The sequence below is a fragment of the Cynocephalus volans genome, chromosome 3, assembly GCF_027409185.1.
Source record: "Cynocephalus volans isolate mCynVol1 chromosome 3, mCynVol1.pri, whole genome shotgun sequence".
NCBI classification, from domain to species: Eukaryota; Metazoa; Chordata; class Mammalia; order Dermoptera; family Cynocephalidae; genus Cynocephalus; species Cynocephalus volans.
Window position 1 is genome coordinate 1,825,282 of NC_084462.1, and position 16,423 is coordinate 1,841,704.

General features: G+C 52.3%; 1 protein-coding gene across 2 annotated transcripts; it reads right to left on the bottom strand.

Moving 5' to 3' along the window:
* Positions 1-247: 247 nt before the first annotated feature.
* On the bottom strand, positions 248-15,323 carry TEAD2 (TEA domain transcription factor 2). Of its 2 annotated transcripts, none has more exons than XM_063089646.1 (13): positions 15,295-15,323; positions 13,383-13,620; positions 12,936-13,000; positions 12,419-12,481; positions 11,389-11,400; positions 11,066-11,173; positions 10,908-10,966; positions 8,192-8,256; positions 7,000-7,142; positions 4,226-4,399; positions 2,445-2,612; positions 1,639-1,791; positions 248-988 (listed from the first exon to the last, which is right to left on the bottom strand). In XM_063089646.1, the coding sequence occupies exons 2-13, from the start codon at positions 13,612-13,614 to the stop codon at positions 875-877; spliced, it is 1,356 nt and encodes a 451-aa protein (XP_062945716.1). In that variant the 5' UTR covers positions 13,615-13,620; positions 15,295-15,323; the 3' UTR covers positions 248-874. The 2 variants fall into 2 exon arrangements, with proteins under 2 accessions (XP_062945716.1, XP_062945717.1); XM_063089647.1 differs by having other exon boundaries at positions 15,255-15,305.
* Between the last annotated feature and the right edge of the window lie 1,100 nt (positions 15,324-16,423).

Below are 16,423 nucleotides of genomic sequence, written 5' to 3' on the forward strand. Positions count from 1 at the left end.
TTTGACGCGCCCTGGCACTTCCCTGCCGCCTGTAAATATTTGTTTAATCCCCAGCTCGCCTCAGGCGTTGGGCGTCCTCACTCCCCTGGGGACCCAGGTGTCTGCAGGCCCCGTTGCCGTGCCTCTCCCCCGGGGCTTCGTTTCCTTGCCTCATCTTCTGGCCTGCCACCTCCCACAAGATTATCTTTCGCCTAAACCTCAAATAAATTTCCTGAACTTTGGTAAAATAGCTTTATCTTCTGTGAGAATACAAACCAACCCATTTTGGGAGGGGGATGGAGGCAGCAAAGTCTAGCCCACGACTCACTTAGAAGGAGGAACGAGACCAGAAAGCCTCACCCCACTGCTTGCCCAGGTGAAACAAAGTCACAACCCTAACACCCACTTATAAATATCTCGTTATATTAAAAAAAAAAAGTCCAGGGCCCACCTGGCTCTGCTCCTGCACAGAAAGGGTTGATCACATGGAGGATGGGAGGGTAGAGGCAACTGGAAACAGGAAGTAGTAAAGGCCGATGTGTGACTAGGGCCCTCCAAAACGTCCAGAAGGGCTGTCAGAGGCTAAGCCAGTGCTGTACCTGGGGGTTGTCTCACTCCTGTCCCCAATCCCTGATGGTCTGGAGTGATAAATCCTTTCAGACATCCCCTGTGAGCTCCCACTATCAAGATCTATCCTTTCTTCAGTCCCAGCCCATTCGTCTCACCAACCATGTTTTGGGGTCCCTTCTAACAGGGATCAGCCCCAGTTGCTTAGGCTTGTGAGTTCATTCCCTTTTCATGTCAGCCCTCTCCTCAAATAAGAAGCATGAGGAGAGCTGAAGGCTCCTTCCTGGGAGAAGAGTGTTCTGGGGTTAGCCAGTTTTGGGGTCCCCCTTCAGTCCCTGACCAGGCGGTAAATGTGATGCTGGGCCCCACGCTCACTGGTGGAGACCTCGAAGACATAGGCGGTGCAGAGCAGCAATTCCTGGGTATCTCTGTTTGTCACCACCTGCCAGGGAGGCCAGAAAAAGGGGCTTATGCTTGGAAGGGAGGGCAGGGACCATTGTGCCCGCCCCAAGCTATCATGGGACACCCAGCAGGCCTCTTTTCCACTTCCCAGGAAAGGGGTTCCTGCCATGTCATGTTCCCAAGCAAAAGGGATATCCAACATGTCAGATTCCCTGGGCAATGAGGGTTACTTACACTAAACTGAAGGTATTAGATAGTGTATGATGTCTCAGGGTCAATGAGGTCCCCACTACATCACACTTCCTAGGTAGAAGGGGTCCCTACCATGTCACAGGTAAAAGGAGTACCATCACATCAGGTTCCCCAGTCATGGGTCTCTACCTCAGCACATTCCTCAAAGTTAAAGGGGCTCCAACTGTATCATGTTCTCTGAGCTAAGGAGAGGTTCCCTAGGAAGTTGGGGATCTGCCTCGAGGCATCCTCATATCAGCTTCCCCAGTGAAAGAGGGATCCCCTTATGTGAGAGTGCAATGAAGTCCCTACCACATCAATTCCTGGTTAAAAGAGCCACAGGCTGAGGGCTCACAGTGGGGCCCCCACCGTGTCAGTTCCATGGGTAAAGGGGTCCCCTAGACTGAGGGCACTCCCCCCACATCAGGGCTCCTGTCCAGCCTCGCCCCAGCATGTCACCTGGAGGATGGTGAAGTTCTCAAGGACGCTGTTCATCATGTATCGCTCAGGCAGCTGCCGCAGCTTGTGCAAGAAATTCACCAAGTACTCACACATGGGCGAGCGCAGCAGTCGGTACACAAACCTCCCGTCCTCCATCTGGGCACGCTCCGTCTGAACCAGGGGACAGGGAATGGGGAGGACAGTGGCTGAGAGAGACACATGGGTCACCCCAGGAACCAAACTCCACCCCCTGCCTCTCAGATGCCACTCTTTCATGCTGCCATCATCCCACCCAGTGATCAGAGATGAGGCCCTGACCCCTCAGATATCTAGTTCAGGATTTCTGAGCCTGCAGACCAGGAACCCCTCCAGCCCCTCAAAGTGATACTCTGAACCCTCGATGACCTCTGAACTCCTCTGACCTCCAGGCCCTCACATACCCTCCAAACCCTCCTCCAAAGACCCCTCCATAACATCCCTATGTGACCTTTTAACTTAAGACCCCTCAAATCCCCAGCAACCCTTAAGTGTGACTTCTGAACCTCCTTACCCTATGAACTCCTCCATATCCATAAAAACCTTCTGAATCTTATGGACTCTAAATCTACACATTACCTTTCAACTCTCAAAGTGACCCTACTTGTGACTTTTGAACTCCCTATTAGCTCCAAACCCAGACACTAAACCCCCAAAAGAAGCTGGGACCTTCCCATTATGCACACCCCCAAATGCCTGAGCCATCACAGCTCTGGATCCATTCTGCATCTCCAGAGTGGTTGGTGGCTGGGCACTCACCGCCCAGAGCTTCACCCCTCCAGCCTCACCTCCACCTTCTCCACCACTTGCTTGCCAAAGGAGCAGACCTTGGAGGAACAGGTGAGGGTCATGTGCTCCAGGCTTTCGTACTGGCTGCTCACTCCATAAAAGCCACTGCTGCTGCTGCTGCTGCCGACCCCCACCTCCTCACCACTTGGGCCCCAGTTTAGGTCCGCCTGGGAGATAGGGAGGCACAGGTGAGTAAGAAGGGATGTCCCTTATAAACAGTGAGGACTCTGCCCCATGGCCTGGTTTCCCCCATTGTTCTGCATTTGCCCACCTCTCAGCTTTCAAAGTACCTACCACTCCATGGGCTGGTTTCTGGAGAAGACACACCCTTCCATCAGTATTGGAGAAGTCTGGGTCCCCAAAGTGGTCCTGACCCTCTCCCCCCAGTAATCCCCCACCAAAGGAGCCCTGGAATTCGACTTTTTTCTCTTGAAGTCCCCAACTCAAGAGTTCAACCCCTTCAAGGACCTGGTTTCTAAAGCTAGAGGCTACTCCTTAGCAATGGGGCCTGGCAGGGCCTGGGGAAGACTGACTCCTCTCTAGAACACTCTCCTTGGCCCTTTCAGCCAATTCTCAAAGGCCAGATCCCCTCCAAAACCCTAGTGGCCAAGTGTGTATACAATTGGCTGAGTGTCATTAGGCCAAGTGGGGCCTAATGAAGCATAAGACCTCATCACACCTTTGGTCTGAATCACCTCAAGAGGCACACCTCTTCTTTCTAATTTTAGTCACTAACACTTTTGTCAGGTCACTGTCCTCAGAGATCTGACTCCATCCATCATTCTGGCAACAAGACTTTACATAGCCTGGCAAAATCAAAGGACTTACCAGCTGCTTCTTTGGGCCCTTTCAGAAACTAGGCTTCCTTCTCCAGACCTGAGACCTGGTGACAACTGTCTTCAGCCCTAACAATGCCTCAGACCTCAGCAGCACATCCCTAGAGCCATCTCAAGCCACCACTTCACATGCCAGAAAGCTTTATAACCATGATAGCTGCACACCCAGCAAGACCAGTAAAGTTCAAACCCCAGTAGGCTTCCTTTTCAGAGACTAGATGCCTCCAACGCCCTGGTTACCACAGAATTAATACCCCCTAAACATTAACTTAATGTGCATTGAGCCCCTATAGCATCAGTCATTTTTCTGGACACCAAACCAAATAGGCCTGAGAAAGACCCAATATGACTGAGATCCCTCTTAGTCACAATTATATATATACCACATGGTATCAAGTCTGTATATAGCAAGTGCTCAGTAAATGATTGTTAAATAAATACAGGCCTTTACAAAGCCATTCACCAGATCCTTCAATGACTTCCTCAAGGCCAGACATTCTCTAGCAACAGGCTGTGGTGGAATCTAGAAAAGCCTTAGATCCCTCTTTAGAAAAAGGAACTTTCCATGACTCTATTGGCTAGGGAGAAGGGGCCATTCCTTAGCAACAAGGCTTGGCGTGGTCAGGTGGGGCATGAGAAAGCCTGAAACATGGCAAGCCAATCCCCAGGGTCATATTAGTCACAAGACTGGGTATGGCAAAGTCTAGTGGGATCTGGGGAAGCCCAAGTGCCTCCATCCTGCCTGGGAGCCAGAATTCTCGTGGTCCTTGTTGCAAAGGAGGCTGACACTCCAAGCCATGAGGACTGACTGGTGAGGCCCAAGCTGATTTGGTAGGTCTTGAGACTATCTCCCGTAGAGCCAGAGGACTTAGCTGGGATACCATGTGATGGTATGAGCACTTTTATTTTTTATGAGCACTTTTTGTTTTGCTTCAGGAACTTACCCAGAACTTGACCAGGAAAAAGGCGTGGGGAGGCCCACGATCATACAGCTCCCGCAGACCACCCTTTTTCTCAGGGAATTTATCATAGATCTGCCGGACATCCACACTCTCAAGTGGGGGTGCTCCAGGGCTGGGGCAGTGCTGGCTGATGTGTACGAACAGGTGCCTCTGGTACTGAGGAAGGTTAGCCATGGGTGAGAAATGGGAGGTGGGCTGGACCCCCAACCCTCACTGCCTAAGCCCATCTCCCATACCTGTCACCATCCGCACAGCCCCAGTGAGTTGTTTACACTCCAAACAGCACTGGACCTGACCCTGAGGCACTGTCCACACTCCCTTCTGCCCCTCCACTCCCACAGTCCCCAACTCTTTGCCCTATCCCCTCTTTTCCATTCCCACTGCCCCAGCCTCAGCTCAGGCCTCTTTCTCTCTCACCTTGTCCCAGCCTCTTCCCTGGCTTCCCAGCGTCAAACCTCTCCTCTCTAGTTCATCACTCACATGTCTCCAAAACTGACCCTGGCCCTCTGCTGCTGATAGTCCTCCTGTGGCTCCCCAGTACCCCCAGGACAAAGCCCACACCCCCTCAATCTGGCCCTGTACAGAACAGGTGCTCATGAATGTTCAATGGATGGATGGAAGGGAATACATACAGCCTACATCCAAGACTCCCTATCTGTCCCCATTCTCATGACTTCTTGTCTTGACTTCTTCCATACCCTAAAGTCCTTCCCATCTTTTCCTCCAATACAAATATTCTGTCTATCTTCCCAGGCCAAAGTTCATTCAAATCTGCCTCTTCCTGGAAGCCTCCCTTGATCACAATCAAATGGAATCTCTCTACCCCATCACCCTGAGGAGAAAGTCTTGGTCCCTCAGATTGGTAATGCCATCTCCTTCAGAACCAGCACCTGCCCACCTATCTGCAGCCTCACCAGCTCCCACCATATTCTATTATTTGTTTCCCTGAAAACTTCATGCTCTGCCCATCTCTATACCTGGAACATCCAATTCTGCAAATGGAAAACTCCTATATAACCCTCAAAGCCAAAATCAAACATTATCATCTCAAGGAAGCTTTTACTGACTCCCCAGGCAGAATTAATCCTCTATACACCCACAGAAACTTGAGCTTCCCCTACCCCAACACATACTCATTATTCAACAGACATCTATCAAAAGAGCTACTCTATGCAGGCACTATACTGGGTCCCGAGGCTACAAGACAAAGTCCCTGACCTCACAGTCTACTGGCAGAGACAGAAAATATAATAGTCAACCCACAGAAAATATAAATTTCAGTGAGTGACGTATGCTGTGAGGAAAATCATAATAAAGTATAGTAAGGGGATCAAAAGTGATGGTGGCTGGTATTTTCCATAAGGTGGTTTGGGAAAGCCTATTTGAGAAGATAATCAAGCAAAGGTCTGAATGAATGGAGAGAGTGAGGCATGGGGATATCTGGGGAAAGCACATTCCAGGAAGCAGGAACAACAGGTACCAAGGCCCTGAGGCAGGAGTGGGCCTGGCCTGTCTGAGAAAGAGCAAGGAGGTCAGTGTGGCTGGAGCAGAGTGAGCAAGGGTGAGAGGGTGGGAGGTGAAGGCAGAGTGGGAATGAGGGTCAGATCATGCAGAGCCTTGTGGGCAACTGAAAGGACTTTAGCTTTTGCTCCAACTGGGATGGGAGGGTTTTAACCTCATTTGACTTGAGTTTTACCAGGATCACCATATACAGTTATTAGTGTTTTTTTTTTTGTTTTTTTTTTTTTTTCGTGACCGGCACTCAGCCAGTGAGTACACCGGTCAGTCCTATATAGGATCCGAACCCGCAGCGGGAGCGTCGCCGCGCTGCCAGCGCAGCACTCTACCAAGTGCGCCACGGGCTCGGCCCCAGTTATTAGTGTTTTAATTAGAGCTTATGTGGTATGGCTGAGACTGCTATGTGTTCACAAGTCCTGTTTCCATTTATACCGCTAAACTACATTTCCCAGGCTCCTTTGCAGTTAGGTGTGACCACATGACTAAGTTCTGGCCAATGGGATGTAAGTAGACCTAATAGTTGCCATTTGCAAGCGAGCCCCATAAAACCTCCTGAACTATCTTGACTCTCTCCCTTCCTCCATCTGCCAGCCAGATGCAAAGAATCCAAGAGCAGATTCTGAAGCCCTAGAGAATAGCAGAGCTAAAAAATGGAAGGAGCCTGGACCCCTAAATCACTGTGTGGAAGGCTCCTGATGAACACCCACATTGGAATGTGACATGAGTAAAAATTTTCTATGGTGTTCAGTTCCCCTGACAGTTGGGAGTTGTTTCTTGTCAGCATCTGTCTCCATACTAGCCCAGGAGAAGCTTGAGCCCAGAAATAAGATCTACTTTTCCAAGTTCCTATTATGCATTACAAAGCCTGGAAGACAGTAGGAACTAAAACACGTTTGATGAATGAATGAACAAACAATGTCCTGGAGAATTTCTCTGACCTTCCCAGTCTGTGACGCTATGACCTTCCAGTTCCTTTATGCTAGTAGTTCTCAAAGTGTGGTCCTCAGACCAGCCACATCAGCATCACCTGGGAGCTTGTTAGAAATGCAAATTCTTAAGCCCCACATCAGATCTAATGAATTAGAAATTCTGCGGATGGGGCCCAGCAATATATTTTAACAAGCCCTCCAGAGATTCTGATACATGCTAAAGTCTGAGAAACACTGCTTTATACCTTCCCTCCTTAACACCCTCTACATTACAGAAGCCCCCAGTAACTATCTCAAAATTTCACTCACAGAGTCAACTGCATCCGGCAGTTCCACAAAGGCCGAGAACTCCACCAGTTGCAACCGGGCAGTGCCCAGGGCCCGAGCCTGCCAGGCTGGGGGTGATGGGGCAGGTGGGGGCAGGGGTGAGAGGGCTTGAGGGGGTTCGTACCCTAGAGAGAGAAGAACAATAAAAATTGCTATCATTTATTAAATATATCAGGCACTGTTCTCTCTTGCCTGCCTCCACTTAGAAGCTGAAAAAGCTAAATACTCACTTTCCCAGCCTCCCTTGCAGCTAGAGGTGGCCAAGTGACACAGTCCTGGCCAATGAGACGTTAGGGGAAATCTGCTGGGGGGCTCCTGGGAAGGAGTTTCTTCCTGAATAAAAAAGACAGAACTTTGGGAGGAGAAAGTTTTTGGCCCTGGCCAAGTGCCACTTAGGACATGATGGCTGGAGTTGCAACAGCCATCTTGGGACAATAAGACAGAGGCTAAGGGAACTATAGAGATTCTAGTCCTGATATTGCTGAGCCAGCACAGGAGCAGCCCACTTCCAGACTTTTTGTTATGTGGAATTGTTAAAGCCTTCACTATTTATGGCACTATTAATTTGGGTAGTCTGTCACTTGCAACCAAAAGTATTCCTAATTGGTGAATCTGTGGAACTTGAAAGAGATAGGGACTCCCCTTCTTTCACCAATGTGAGTTCTTAGGGCCACATCAGCAGGAGCATGAACTTCTGGAAGCCATCTTTGCTGCCAAGTGGGCAGTCTGACTGGGAATGAAGCCACCACACAGGAAAGCAGATCAAAGCCAGTCCCAATGCTGCTACCATTTGAGCCCCTTGATCAAGCCATTCCTGAAGCCATATCATAGACTCTCAGTTACTTGAACCAATAAATTCATCTTATTCTTCTCTCTTGCTTCAGCTATCTTGATTTGGGTTTCTATCACTTGTGACTGAAAGAATCTTGACTATTACGCTTCCTAATGTCTCATAAGCTAGCAAGTGGCAAAACACAAACCCGCTGTGTCTGGCTTCAGAAGCCATGCTCTTAACTATTACAAATTCTGCAATGGTTATCTTTCCATGCCACACACACACCCTGACTCAGAGCTGGGCCTCAGTAAGAATGTGCTGCCTGATTAATGGAAGGGAAGGCAGTTAGGGTCAAGGAGAGGGAAGACAGGGGAGGCCGGACAGTACGCTCTTTCTTACCTGGGAGGTCAGTAGATGGGGGAGTCAGTGACAAGGAGAACGGTGTCTGTGTGAATGGCTTCACGCTGAGGGAGAAAGGAAGTCAGGGGTCAGCAAGGTGGAAAGTTGCTAACTGTACCAGCTAATGTTTCCTGAGGGGTCACAACAAGCTGGACCCTGTGCTAGCACATTGTGAGCATGATCTCAATGAAGCCTCACAGCCTATGAGGTAGTTGCAATTAATACTCTTCTCATTTTACAAATGAGGAGATTGAGGCACAGAAAAGTTGACTGACCTACCCAAAGTCACTCACCTGGGGTGCAGTGGAGCCTGAACTTGAACCTGGGTGAGTCCCAACCACAAAGCCCATGATCTTGATGATGACATTTCAGTACTTCTCACAAAATGGCAGAAAGAGAAGAGAAACCAGGTCTTGGGAGGTGGGGAAAAGACACAGAAGATGGGGAATTTGTAGAAAGAAGAGGCCAAAGTGTCAGGAGGGTGTAAAGAAAATGACCAGCAATCAGGAGATGGGACATCAGGCCAAAGGTCGGGATGGGGGGGCAGTGTTGCCCAACAGAACTTTCTATGTGTTGGAAGTGTTCCACATCTGCACTGTCCAATGCAGTAGCCACTGGCCACATGGCTACTAAGCACATGACAGGTGACTAGTGAGCACTAGTGTGGCTAGTGTGTCCGAGGAACTGAACTTTTATTTCATTTTAACAAATTTTAATTTAAACAGCTGCATGTGGCTGGCGGCTATAGTATCAGACAGCTCTAGAGGACCAGAGGTAGCCCAGGAGATGATGGTAAGGAAACTTAAAGGTCAGAGGTCATGGGGACAGGACATGGGGTAAGAGGTCAGGAAAGAGGTCAAGAGTCAAAGACCAAGATCAGAAAGAAACTCCAGTGACATTCAGACTCTGATTCCTAGGGGCTCTTTCCTAGTCCTTGCTATCCCAATTCTGATATCTAAACTCCAATACTCATTTGACATCATCTTGTTACCAGGGCCACTGTTCAAATGCCACCTCCTCAGAGGCCTTTCCTGAGCCCTGTGTAATATAGAGCTCATACCTCCAGCTTTATTTCTCATATTTATTCCTCTTCTTCTTAATTCTTATTCATTTGTTTACATATTTATTGTCTGTCTCCTCCTCTCCCCAAGTATAAAGCTCCATAAAGGCAGATATTCTATCTTGTTCACTGCTGAGTCTCTAAACCAAGTTAGTAGGCACTCAATAAATATTTGTCTGGCCAATTGCTTAATACTGTCCTTCTCTTGCTATATGTAACTCACCAAATTTTCCTACCTCAGGGACTTGTCACATGCTGTTTTCTCTGCCTAAAATATTCCCATCCCCTTCTTCACCTGGCTTAGTCTTATTCAGCCTTCAATGTTACCTCCTCAGAGAAACCCCTAGAACTTTCTTTCCCACCCCAGAACCTGTTGTGGTTCTTCACAGCACTTCACATACTCTTCAATTTTGTGTTCATGCAGGTGATGTTTTAATTAACATTTGTCTCCCCCAGTTGACTAGAAACTCCATTAAAGCAGGGACCCCAGAACTTGGTGCAGTTCTTGCCAAACTGCCCCTCCTTCCAGCTCCAACCTCTCCCCTGTGAACCTGCAGTTCCTTCAGCCCCTGGGACTTGTTCTGATGCTTTCCTGTGTCCCCATCCAGCAGCTCCCAGTGAACTTTCTTCTCTCTTAGTCTGGATCTCACAGCCTGTCACTTCACTTTCTCTGGCAACACCCTCAATACTCCGGCCTCACCCTGTGGCCGCACTACCCTACCCATGCCCAGCCTGGATCCATTTGCTCCTCTCTGGGCTGAAAAATGCACTCCCCATGAGCCTCTAGGGCTCACTTCCATTCTTCTAGGCTAGAAACACATCCTGTCACCCCTCAGTGCTCTCTCAGAGCTGAAAAAGATACTGCCATGAGCCTCTGGGATCCATTTTCTTCCTTCTGAGTCTGAGAAAAGATAATAACCCCTGCTGTACCCTCATGCCCAAGAACCACCTCACTCCGATGAGAATGAGCCTTTCCATGAGCCTCTGGGACTCCACTCATCCCTCCCAGGAGCCTTTGGGCCTATAGAGATTCATGACATTCTGGACCTATAACTGCCTTTCCCATGAGCCTCTGGGGCCCATACAACCCCACTGGGAGGCCATTATCCCTATGGACATCATCCAGGCCTTTCCTACTTATCAAGTCCCACGCTGAGCTCATTTCACCCTCAAACTCATTCCTCCCCTGGGGATCGCACCAACTACAGCCATGAACCAGACCCCAGGTGTTGTCCTTGCCTCCTCCCTCCTTCTCAGCACAGCAGGCCCTAGCCCTGTCCCTCCTATTCCTGACACTGCCCTGTCCCTTCCTCACTATCCCAGCTCAGAACTATTCCTGGGCACTTATCAGGAATCATTGCCAGGTCTTATCCTAATCATTGTACATGTGTTAAACTCATTTATTCCAACAACACTGTGAGGAAGGTACTATTATTATCCCCATTTTAGAGATGAGGAAACTGAGGCTCTGAGTGTTGAAGTTACCTACCCAAAGGCCCATAACCAGCAAAGGGCAGAGCTAGAATTCAAATCCACATAGCCTGGCTCCAGAATCTGTTCAAAAGGGAGTTGGGAGCTAGAAGGTAGGTTGAGAAAGGTCTGTGTGGGAACATGGGGGTGGTTGGCACGTGCTGAGCCAGGATACAAAGTACTCACTCTGGAACATTCCAGGGGGGCCCAGAGCCCCCTGACCAAAACTGGAAAAGCTCAGAGGCCTAGAAAAGAGACAAAGCAGGGGGGTCAGTCAGTTCCCTCTTGGCAACTGCAGCCCCATCCTTCCACCCCCAAACCCCACAATCCCCAACCCAGGCCACCTGAGGACCAGCAGGACCCAATTTGGCCTGCAAGGAAGGTGCCGAGATGAGTTGGGCCGAGGACATGGTAGCCATCGTCTGGAAAGCCTTGTCCTTAGAAACCTGATCCTGGAGGAAAAGTTGGAGGTCCATGTCAATGGGGAGTCCCAGTCATTACAGCAAAAGTGGGACAATGACAGGGCTGGACAAGGATGGGGAGGTGCAGAGTTGGGGAGTCAATGTAAAGGGCTGGGGGTGGCTGAACTCCCTCTCACTATGACCTCCTCAGGGATGGGGCAGTTGTCTGGGTAAGAGTGGGTGGGAGGACAGGCAGAGGGACTTACCACATTCAAGGCCTGCACAAGGGCGTGGCGAGCGTGCCAAAGAAGGAAAGAAAACATGACTTAGGAAGTGAGGCCTGGACTCCCCCACCACCTCCCTGCCCTGCCAGCCCACACAGCCCAGCCACCCCAAGCTGAGCAATAGGGCTAAGGGGGAGCAAGGGATGAATATGGAACAGGATGTAAAGGTGGCCAGCCCTAGAGAGGAAAAGGGGTTTCCATGCCCAGAATAAAAGGCAGTAATGAGGGTTTCTAGGTCAAGAAAGAGCAGGAAATGGAGGTTTCCAGATGCCCAGGCTACAGGAAATGAGAATTTCAGAGCCAGAGTGACGAGGAGGTGAACATTTCTTAGTCCAGACAGGACAGAGAGGGAACAGAGAAGACCCAGGAAACACTGGAAGTGCCCTTTAGACCTAGAGAGAAAGGAAGAGAAGGCTTCCAGGTACAAAAAGGGATAGGGAGTAATTGTCCCCAAGTCCAAAAGAAGAGGTAGAAAAGACTTCACACGCAGTAGGGCAGAAAATAAGGGTCTCAGGCCAAGAGGGAAGAGGAAATCCAGAGGAAGAAGAAAAGAAAATGGATGTGAAAATCTCTGACAGGAAATGAAGACTTCTGGGCCCAAAAAGAGCAGACGGGCCACATGGGTGCTGGGAAATGGGAAGATGTACCAGAAGAGACAAAGAGGGAATCCTCATAGAACAAGAGGGAAAATTAAATGAGACCATCAGGAAAAGCAAAAGGAGGGACAGGAGGGAGATGACAACAGTAGCCAAGGGAGAGGCTTGGTGGCCCATCCTTCTTACCTGTCCTAAGTTAAATCTCCATCTCTCTCTCTGTATAGATCTCTCCCTATCCAGGATCTCAGTCACCCCCCTTCCTATGGGTCTTTATGCACCCCCCTTGCTGGGTCACTGACCTTGGGTGTCTGGATACAACATCCCCACCCCTGCTCCATCTACGGAGGTCCCCAAACCCTGGTCCCCCTCTCTCTGGGTTTCTGTCCCCTTCTCAGGGTGTCTGTCGTGGTCCCTACCTTCAACTTGGACTGGATTTCCCTCGATTTCCTTCGAGCTAAAACCTGGATGTGACTAGAGACCTGGAGGAAGCAATGAAAAAGCAGATTCAAGCCACAGCCACCTTCCCCTTGTGTCCACTATCTCTTCCCTCCCTCCAGGTGCCCCATGGAGCTGCTAGAACATGAAAGATGACAAACACACAGAACATGCTAACCACCTCAGGAGCATCCGAACACAGATGTGTCCATAAAGGCCATTCTTTCCAGGAACTCACTAACATCACTGATCTTCCCCATACCCAGCAAAGCCAGGCCTCCTTCCTCTTTCCCATCCTTCCCTTTTTGGCTCTTTTGGTCTCTGACTCCCTGGTTCTATCCCAAAATAGGCATAGTTAGAACCTACTAACAGACATGCCAAGAAGACAGACAAAAGCACATGAACCAGGTCCTCCTTGAATCTGAGCCTGCCCGTACTAGGATGGCCTTAAGAAGACAAGCCCATCCCAGACAGAAGCCCACAAGTCAGTCCTGAGACCTGTTTGCGAGTTCGGGTCTTCCCCGTTCTCAGCTTGATGTAGCGGGCAATCAGTTCATTCCGACCTGAAGAGTCAAAGATGGAACAGAGTTAGACCTTCAGCAGAACTTCCCAACAGAGAGGATACCAGGGAAGAAGAGAGCAGCAATAATCCCCAAAGGGCTTCAGCAAGCTGTGCTGTGGGTCTCCTCAGCTAAATGGGAGCCAGACTGCCTGGGTGAAAATCCCAGCTCCATCACACACTAACTCTATGACTTTAGGCAAATCACTTAACCTTTCTGTGCCTCAGTTTCCTCATTGGTACCAATGGTGCTGCTAGCTCCTACCTCAGAGTCATTGTGAGGATACAATGTATTTTCATGGGAACTGCACTCAGAGCTCCATAAATTGTTATTATCATTATTACCATCAGTGGGGGGATAGGGCAAAAGACAGGGATGGACTCACCATACATCTTGCCTTCATCAGACAGGATGATTTTCCGGCGGCCACAGGGTGGGTAGATGGCCAGGGCCTCCTGAAAGCTCTGCTCAATGTCTGGGCTCCAGACACCCTCTGCATCTGGGCCACCATCTCCCCCAGCCCCCTCACTGCCTCCAGTGCCCTCCTCACTGCCTTCCTCACTGCCTGTCCAGCCGCTGCCATCATCCAGGGGGGCCCCAGCCCGGGGTTCCCCCATCTGGGCCTGAAGGAACACAGAGATCAGCACCCTTCCCCCAACCAACCCACAGGGACTCAAAGCTATGACAGCTGGGAGTCCCAAGTCCTGCTTCTGAGGGAGGAGGGGATGGGGGCCTGGACTCCTCAAGTCCTGGTTCTGAGGGAGGAGGGGATGGGGGCCTGGACTCCTGGGTCTGAGGGCCTGGATTCCTGAGTCTGAGGGAGGAGGGTGTTCGAAGGCTTAACTCCTGGGTCTGAGGAAAGCAGGAAGGCTGGAGGAGAAAGGGGCTGGGTTTCTGGGGAAGCTTAGGAAGGGAGTGTTCTCTGATTTTCCAGGGGAACTTGGATTGTGATAAAGTCTTGAATATCCCAGAGTAATACCTAGGACTCATGAGGGCTGAAACTTTGGGTATGGATCACCGGTTTTAATACAGGAGTCAGGGGCTAGTTGCAGGGAAGGAGGGTGTGGGTGAAAGCTTCCCAGTCCCACCCCAAGAGCAGGTGGCTGGGATGTAAGCAGCAGCTGCCAGGAAAGAAGGAGGAGGGGAAAGGCCCAAGTAAAGCTGAGGGGAGATCTAGAGAGAGAGGGACAGAGACCCAGAGAGACAGGAGTACACAGACCCAGAAAGGGAGAGAGAAACCTTGAGAAAAGGGAACGAAGACTCAGGGCAGAAACCGAGCCCAAGACCAGGAAAAACCCACAGAACCCCAAGGTGGGGAGCAGGGGCACCCACAGAACCCCAGGCTGGAAGGTAGGGGCGCCCTGCCATCAGGAGAGCCGGAACAAAGGGCCCAAGTCTCCCCTCCCCCAGCTTCCCACAACCCCCATCAGGGGTGGGGCTGGCCGGCGGAGGCACCTCCCCACTGGCCCCGGCCCCGCCCCCGCCCGCCCCTCCCCCCGCTCCGTGGGCTCTGATCCAACTCAAGTTCCCAGTGACTTTCCGGAGGCCGGGAACAGGGAAAACTTTTCCAACACACTCAGATCCCGCCTCCCTGGAGGATCCATGTCTTCCACAGCTTTACCAGGACCTCGGAGTCCAGGCCCCCATCCCCCTCCTCCCTCGGACCCTGGACCCGGAGCCAAGGCAGACAAAGACCCCAGGCCGAGCCCAGTGACGTTGCGGCGTACAGGACCCCTGTAGGTCAAAATCCCAGCCCAGCCCTCCCCCATGTGGCCAGACAAAGAGACGGAGGAGTCGGGTAAGAAAGGTCCTCCGTAATTTCCCGCTCCAGGCCCCAAGCCTCCGAAGAAACAAGACTGGAGATCCAGCAAGACCCGTAGCCCTCCTTCTGCCACCCTGGAGGCCTTCGTTTCTCCCTAAGGAGAACCAGACGTCCACAAATCACACACGCAAACCGATTTGGTCAGAAACACACATGGAGTCCTTCTCCAAACTGACACGGCCGGAGACACCTACCCCCCAACACCACAGCCCGGCCAGGGTCCCCGTCCCTCACCTACTCCCGCGCGCACGCTCCCAAACTCAGACGCATCAGCGAGCACCCTGACTCCGGCTAACGCGCCAAGTCCACGCTCAGGCTCGGTCATGAGCGCACACTCGGGCCCCCAGGCAAAAAGAGCGTGGAAAACAGTTCAGAGATGACCTCTGTCACACACTTCACCTCACAACGCGTAACTTCCTACCCCAACTCACACACCCCAAAGCAGGATCCCCGACTCCCGCCGGCGCCTTCCTACCTCCCGGCCTGGGGCTGGGGAGCCGCGGGCGGGCGGGGCGCTGCGAGGGAGAAAGTTGCCGGGAGCTTTGTTTGGGAAAAGTGGGAGGGACCGGAGGGGGGGCGGGCCCGGGAGGCCGACAGCGGAAAGGGGGATCCAACGGTGACAGTTTGGGGGAGGATTTTTGCTTTGGGAGAGATGAAGTCTACCCGGGGGCTGGTAGGAACTCAGGATTAGGATGCTTGGGTCTCTGGCAGAGGAGGGGCATTGGGTCTGAGGGTGGAGGTTGACGGGAGCCAGGAGACCTGGGTCAGGAGGAGGGGGCTGGGGGCCGGACTCCTGGGTCTGAGGTAGGTGGGGGCTGGGGGCCGGACTCCCGGGTCTGAGGTAGGTGGGGGCTGGGGGTCTGGACTCCTGGGTCTGAGGGAGGAGGGGGCTGGGGACCTGGACGCCTGGGTCCGAGGGAGGAGGGGGCTGGGGGCCCGGACTCCTGGGTCTGAGGTAGGTGGGGACTGGGGGCCGGACTCCCGGGTCCGAGGGAGGAGGGGGCTGGGGGCCTGGACGCCTGGGTCTGAGGGAGGAGGGGGCTGGGGGCCCGGACTCCTGGGTCTGAGGGAGGAGGGGGCTGGGGACCCGGACTCCTGGGTCTGAGGGAGGAGGGGCTGGGGGCCCGGACTCCTGGGTCTGAGGGGGGAGGGGCTGGGGGCCCGGACTCCTGGGTCTGAGGTGGGTGGGGGCTGGGGGCCTGGACTCCTGGGTCTGAGGGAGGAGGGGGCTGGGGGTCTGGACTCCTGGGTCCGAGGGAGGTGGGGGCTGGGGGCCTGGACTCCTGGGTCTGAGGGAGGAGGGGGCTGGGGGCCTGGACTCCTGGGTCTGACGGAGGAGGGGGCTGGGGGCCCGGACACCTGGGTCTGAGGTGGTGGGGGGCTGGGGGCCTGGACTCCTGGGTCTGACGGAGGAGGGGGCTGGGGGCCCGGACACCTGGGTCTGAGGTGGTGGGGGGCTGGGGGCCCGGACTCCTGGGTCTGAGGTGGGTGGGGGCTGGGGGCCTGGACTCCTGGGTCTGAGGGAGGAGGGGGCTGGGGGCCTGGACTCCTGGGTCCGAGGGAGGAGGGGGCTGGGGGCCTGGACTCCTAGCCACTCTCTAGTG